The 7100-nt window shown below is 40.0% G+C and overlaps 2 protein-coding genes across 2 annotated transcripts; one reads left to right on the plus strand and one right to left on the minus strand.

Moving 5' to 3' along the window:
• The first annotated feature begins 603 nt into the window (after positions 1-603).
• Positions 604-4398, plus strand: LOC108817602 (inactive poly [ADP-ribose] polymerase RCD1). Its single transcript, XM_018590368.2, is given in 10 exon segments — positions 604-975; positions 1163-1289; positions 1554-2129; positions 2131-2735; positions 2844-2936; positions 2938-3089; positions 3423-3502; positions 3594-3752; positions 3826-3921; positions 4015-4398. Coding segments are annotated over 8 exon segments (1728 nt in total). The 5' UTR covers positions 604-975; positions 1163-1289; positions 1554-1667; the 3' UTR covers positions 4096-4398.
• A 1119-nt stretch (positions 4399-5517) lies between these two features.
• LOC108846313 (heat shock protein 90-3-like) lies at positions 5518-6844 on the minus strand. The gene has a single exon (XM_018619541.2). The coding sequence runs from the start codon at positions 6339-6341 to the stop codon at positions 5688-5690; it is 654 nt and encodes a 217-aa protein (XP_018475043.2). The 5' UTR covers positions 6342-6844; the 3' UTR covers positions 5518-5687.
• Positions 6845-7100: the final 256 nt, after the last annotated feature.

The following is a 7100-nucleotide window of genomic DNA, read 5'->3' on the forward strand; positions in this document are numbered from 1 at the left end:
ATAGCCGTTTTGTATCGAGAGAGAAAACAAAAACCGGAACAAACAGATAAAACTCGACACCTCTCCTGTATCCGCTAGCATTTTGACACATGTCCCCTAAAATACATTTCTTCCATTCCTTAATTAAGAGACGTGTCTTCGGTTTATTTCTATTTTTCATTTTAAAAAAATCCTAATTAGGTTAACAAATCCACTTAGGAGCCTGCGTTAATCCTACTCTTATTCTCGCTCTGACTTCTTGTCCTTAGGTTTTTTTAGGTTTCGATTTAAATTTTGTGTTAAACTTTACTATTTGATTGCTTTATCGTTTTTATTTTCTTTTAGATTTTCGGTATTTTTTTCTGTGTACGCTGTATCCGACCGTTTAAAATTTTTTGGGATGAATTAATATAAAATACTATATTTTTATATTGTGTATCTTCAATCCATAGTTATCCATGGTTCCAATGGGTCGTCCCCTTTTTTCACCCATCGACTCACAATCACATCAATTGTCCGTCTCCGCCTAAACATTTTTCTATTATTTCAATAATTGTATAAGTTTGTCCCCTCACATAATTTATATTTTCCAACACTCATGGTGAATTTATTCCATTTATTTATTCGACCGCAGCTATCTCCGTGTGTTGACCGCCTCATCGATACTTTACCACCCAATAAGGTATCGACATTCACATTTAATACATGACCGACATGTTATTCTAAAAAACCTAAACGAATTGCCTTTCGTCCAAGCAATTGTTGGTGAGGAGAGGAAGAAGACTCAGGGCTTGGCCGACTTAAAAAAAGCACCTTATCGCCGAAGATACTCTTCCTATATAATGACTCTTCTCAACCTTAGAAACAGCTTCTTCTTCCTCATCGCCGTGGCTTAGGGTTTTCTTCTCTATAAAAGCTCATCAATCTTCTCTAATCGATAGCTTTTTGCAGAAAACCCTTTGCCGCCTCTGCGATCGAATCTGAACATATCATCAGGTTAATTTTTAGTTTTTCTTTTTTCTATGTTTTCAAAAGCAGTTTGTGGTAGATCGGCTTAGATTCGTATGATTCCGAGGCGTTTTGAGTCGTTTTTGTTGAATTGAATTGATTTGACTTCTCATGTGAGTTTTGTCCACGATCTGATCTGATCTTTCAAAGCCTCTAAATCGATTGACTTGTGCAGGAACTTTCTTGCCGACGGCGGGGAGTAAAAGACGGTGGCGTTTCGTCTCTGATTGTGTTTTTATTTCTATGACAAAGAAGATGAACACACTTGTATCTACCCATCAGAATCTAACTGTTACCGTTGGGTGAGTTACTGTTTGTAACACACTTCTTTTTTTGTTTTGAATGAGCACGCTGCTTGTTGTATTGCAGTGCATGATTTATCTAATGAAAAGACTGTTCATGACTTTACTAACTCATGTAAACTGTAGCAAAGAGATATACCATGATGGTTATAGTCTCCTAAATTTATGTTGTTTCTGTTATGTTAACTGTGACAAGTGTATCATAGACTCTATTTTCCCTACTTGTTATTAAGTATCTTATGCATTTCCATTTCTTTTGTGCAGTGCTCTTTAAATGCTGTGGGCAAGGCACTATCTTTAGGACTGACAGCGAGTTGTTAGAGTTTCAGTTGACTTTTTCTTTCAAGGTTATAGGTTTAGCATTGTTAATAGCTAGTTATGGAAACGAAGATCGTCAAGGTGTTGGATAGTAGGCGCGAAGATGGTTTCGGTAAAAAGAGGAAACGCGCAGCAGCAAGCTACGCTGCGTATGTTACTGGCGTTTCGTGTGCAAAGCTGCAAGATGTTCCCCCACAGAGCCAAGTTGCCGCCGACAAAAGAAGGAAATTGGAAGGTGCTTACGAGAACAATCTATCTGGGAAGTCGCTTCTCAGATACTACTCTTATTTTAAGAAGACCGGAGTCGCAAAGCGTGTTATGATCTACGAGAAGGGTGACTGGAATGATTTGCCTGATCATGTTGTATGTGCCATCCGAAATGAGTTAAACGAAAAGAGGGCTGCGATTGAGTTCGAGTGGTGCGGTCATCATTTTCTTTTGGATTTCTTGCACATGCATAGGCTAGATTTGGAAACTGGAGCGAAGACTCCGCTTGCGTGGATTGACATTGGAGGCAAATGTTTTTTTCCCTGAAATTTACGAGAGTGATGAAAGGAACGATTGCTGCAATCACAACTGCGTGGAATATTCGAAACGGTATGCTCCGCATGAGATCAACTTGCGCCTCGAGATTGATGTGGATGCTGGGGAGCCGAGGTTGAATTTGGAGGAGTGCAGTGATGAATCTGGTGACAGTATGGATGATGATGATCCAGCCGAGGATAGCTGCAGCCGCGGGATTGAAGCTGATGTTTCGAAATGGGATGAGACGGATGATGCTATAGCAGTCTCTGGTATCAAGCCTGCTGGAGCCGAAGGACTTGATAAAGATGCAGTGAAAAAGATGTTTACAATGGGTACAGCTTCTCTAGGGCATGTAGCCGTGCTGGATGTGGGCCGTTTTTCAAGTGAGATTGCTGAAGCTCGCCTAGAGCTTTTCCATAAGCAGGTTGAGATCACCAAGAAACATCGAGGGGACGCAAACGTTAGATACGCATGGCTTCCTGCAAAGAGGGAAGTTCTATCTGGGATTATGATGCAAGGACTTGGAGTTGGGGGAGCATTTATTAGAAAGTCCGTCTATGGTGTTGGGATACATTTAACTGCTGCAGACTGCCCTTACTTCAGGTTTCCCTCTCTCTGCCTCGTATTGATTTTTTTCTTTTCTATTTTTGTAGTTCATGTATCTGAATCTCCTACCTGCGATGGAAACTTCCCTGAAAAACTTGTTTTCAGTGCGAGGTACTGTGATAGTGACGAAAATGGAGTACGGTACATGGTTTTGTGCCGTGTAATAATGGGGAACATGGAGCTTCTTCGTGGTGATAAAGCAGTTTTTCTCTGGTGGAGAAGAGTATGACAATGGAGTTGATGATGTGGAGAATCCGAAAAATTACATTGTCTGGAACATCAATATGAATACCCATATATTCCCTGAATTTGTTGTTAGGTTCAAGCTGTCTGTTCCCCACAATGCTGAAGGTGATTAGTTTGTTCCCTTCTCATTCCTCTCATATGAACCTTTTTAACAAATTAAAATCATAACTGATGACGCATTGAAAGGGAGACAGCTTAGAGATCTGGCTGAAGCTCAGGTCTCTTACTTTTAAAATTATAAAGAAAAAAAAGGATCCATGCGTGATAAAACCTAACGACCTCTGGTGTTATTAAATACGTTTGGTTTCAAGAGATACGTCTTTGGTTGAATCATCCGGGGGTCGGATGGAGATAACTCACGGTTTAATGGGTATTTCGAACCATCAAATTCTGTTTTGTGCAATATAAGAAGTCGATGACATACACTGGTTTGTGCAGGTAATTTGGTTGCTAGGAATGATAACTCAGGTGTCACTTTGGAAGGACCCAAGGATCTTCCTCCACAGCTAGACTTAAACGTGAGTTTGGTTATTAGTACTGTTCTCCTTTCTTAGATCTTATCAAAAAGACTGAACAATTACTCTTTGTTTTTTGTTTGTTTGAAAACAGGGACGTGAAAGAGGTTCAGGGAGCGCAAACAGTTTGGGTTCGAGCACTACAAAACCGAAATCTCCATGGATGCCTTTCCCTACTCTATTTGCAGCGATCTCACATATGATTGCAGAGAAGGACATGTCTTTCATTAATGCTGACTACCAACAACTGCGGGTAAGTAACTGATTTGAGAGAGTTTGAGAATTGCATGAGAGTTGAAATTTATAAAGAAAAATCTGCTTTGCAGGAAAAGAAGATAACGCGAGGAGAGTTTGTGAGGAAGCTGCGAGGGATTGTAGGAGATGAACTGCTTAGGTCCACCATAACAGCTCTTCAAAACCAGGCAAGTTAGTTACTAGTGGTAGTAGTAGAGATTTTGTTACAGAAAGTGTTCTGGAGTCATGAGCTAACAAGAGGAGAGTTTGTTTGACTTCAGCCAAAGTTGAAGAAGGAGATTCCTGGAAGCCACGAGGAAGGTGCAGGTGAGGTGGGTTGTAAAAGTAACGTGGGAATGTGATAATGACGACGAATATCATAAGGAAGCTGCTTTTTATCTATCTATCCACCCTTGCCTTTGTGGTTCTCCTTTTGAGTTTTATAATATAAAATCTTAAAGAGTATATTAGTAGTAGACTTTTGGGTCTGGGTCGGGGGTAAGAGTTGTTGAATGTGCCGACTATTCTGTCGTGGAAAAAATCCTTTTTAAAAGTCTGTTGATGACGTTGGGTCTTTTGCTTTTATTAGCTGCAAAACATTGTTATGGAAGTCGTTGAACCTTGACGAAAACTTGGTCCTTGAGTATATCGTGAAACTTTAACTACTTTTTGGTCATTTATATAATGTATTGAGATTGCTGCTTCCATCCCTAACCCCACTTGTAGTTGTTGGGCGCTAACGATGTGGCAAACACGTGACCCAAGCAAGCCAAGATTCATTTGAGATATGGAGATAAGCACAACTTTACCTTGAAGCAACTGCAACTCTATTGCCCCTCGTGAAAGTGTGTAAACAAGGGAATGAGTAAAATATATAGAAAAGAGAAGATCAAATTTCCCTGTGATGATAATAATTAGAATCAAGAGCCGAAGTCTTAGCCCATAAAAGCCCTAGTTAGAAGACTTGCTTAACGTCCCCTCCGAGGTTTATATAAAGGTGAACTCTATTACAATCGACCATATTTTTCTTGGTTTTCAGCTCTTATGATCAGCATAGGTTTAGACCAATTGGTCTGCATTTGTTCCGAGTTCATATAGGATTCACCTTAGTACCCAAACTGTCGCTAACATCTAACTGTCAGCCATGTTGTTGAGGATCGTCTAAGTCCAACAGGACCTTGAAAATGAGAGAGTGTCCGAGTTTGAAAGTATAAGAGAGATACTCTAGTTTGTTGAGCAGGTTCCGGTTTAAATGAAGAGAAGCTTGACATGCAAGAATTACTTTTTTTGGATCAAATCACTATAAAAAGCTAGCTTGTCTAGCCACTTCTTTGATCTGATGTAATCTCGTAAATCTCTCTAGTTTTCTCTCTCTATGTAGACTCTCTTTACGGAGTGGAGAGGCCTTCTGAAGAACATGACCTTTCAGTATCTCTATTTTCTATTTATGTAACCGGACTGACACCAAATTGCTTCTCTGATTTCTGTTTCTTCTCGATCACTAGTCGTGACCTGGTTGTTTCCGTGTTTACACAGGGATATCATGACTCCGTTTCCAAGCTGTCTTAGGTTGAAGATACTTGTATTATAGCAAGTAAGCAGCAAGATTATGTTTTCTTTTTCATTTGTTTTCCTATTTAACTTCCTTTTTGTGAAGCAAAGTTCTTTTCCATTTCGCGTTCTGAACATAGGAAACTCTACATCGAATCTCGAATCATAAAAGTACTGCCACTTAACTCTCATGAAACTATGACGTGGGTTACTGTTGTCCAAGCAACGCCTGTACATGACAATATCATTAGTTCATTACAGATCAATATCAGAATATCATCAACCCTACAAATAAATGTCTGGATTTGCTGGAAACGAAGTTTCTTACTTATGAGCAATAGACATAGTTCGGACAACAGAGAAGTCGAGAAAAAACATTTAACCTACACTCGCTGGGAAACACTTAATCAACTTCCTCCATCTTGCTACCTTCAGCATCCGCATCATCTTCAAGGGGAGGCATCTCTGCATCAGCTTCAACAACATCATCATCATCAATGCTCAGTCCAACCTTTAACATCCTGTGGATTCTGCTTCCGAAAATATTTGGCTCATCTAAGCTGAATCCAGAAGTGAGAAGAGCAGTCTCAAAGAGGAGAAGCACACGATCTTTCACAGACTTATCATTCTTATCAGCTTCAGCTCTTTTCCTCAGCTCGTCCATGATCGCATTCTCTGGATTGACCTCCATCGTCTTCTTGCTCGACATGTAACCACCCATGCTGCTGTCTCTCAAAGCCTGAGCCTTCATGATCCTCTCCATGTCTCCAAGAACGTCCTTGATCACTTTGTAGAGCCCTTCAAACTTCTCCTTTAGCTCCTCCTTTCTCTTCTTCTCCTCCTCTGACTCTTCCAGTTTCAGACCTTCCTTTGTTGCAGAGACCAGCTTCTTTCCCTCAAACTCCTTGTGCTGGCCAATGGCGTACTCATCGATGGCATCAACCATGTAAAGAACCTCATACCCTTTCTTCTTGAGCTTCTCAAGGAAGGGAGAGTTCTCAACAGCCTTTTCGCTCTCGCCAGTGATGTAAAAGATATCGTTCTGACCTTCCTTCATCCTCGTCACGTAATCTTTAAGGCTGGTCAACTCATCCCCGCTCTTGGTCGAGTGGTAACGGAACAACTCTGCAATCTTGGTTCTGTTTTGAGAGTCCTCATGGATACCAAGCTTCAGGTTCTTGGAGAATGCAAGTCCTTTAGGGTCTGAACAATTTGAATTTCAGGTAACGATTGAAGTGTTTGATTCTCAGATGATATAGAAAATAGAGAATGTGAATTTAGAAGCTCTTATATGGTGGGTGCGCTCTATTACAGGCGCTGCACTTCTCTTTGCTTCTTGTCTGTGTCCTCTACAGTTTCCATTTTCAGATCTGCCAATGCAGATTTACAAGATAAGCTAATGGAGTTTTACAAAGTAATATACGAGAGAGATAGTTGAATAAAACGAAGGAAGTTATGAAACAGCATTAAACGTGCTTGATCAAGCTGCGAAGGAAGCAATAAAAGCATCACAATCACACCTTCACCTCTAAGAAGACTTGACAATAATAGATGTTTTCTTTTTTACATCATTTTCCCCCTTTGTCCGAAGACAAACATGTTTGGTGGGACATAAATACTTCGTATCACAGAATAATATATGTTGCATAGTGTATATACTCTGGTATATACTCAATATAAACTATAGGAGAATTATGTTTATGTAAATTACTTCAAAACAAATAATTTATAGCTACATGTCACGGCTACTAATTTCTGTATACAGTGGATTACGGTGAAAAAGCTGTAAGAAGGCAAAACAAAAAGATCTCCATAG

This window comes from Raphanus sativus, chromosome 1 (genome assembly GCF_000801105.2).
Source record: "Raphanus sativus cultivar WK10039 chromosome 1, ASM80110v3, whole genome shotgun sequence".
Taxonomy (NCBI): Eukaryota; Viridiplantae; Streptophyta; class Magnoliopsida; order Brassicales; family Brassicaceae; genus Raphanus; species Raphanus sativus.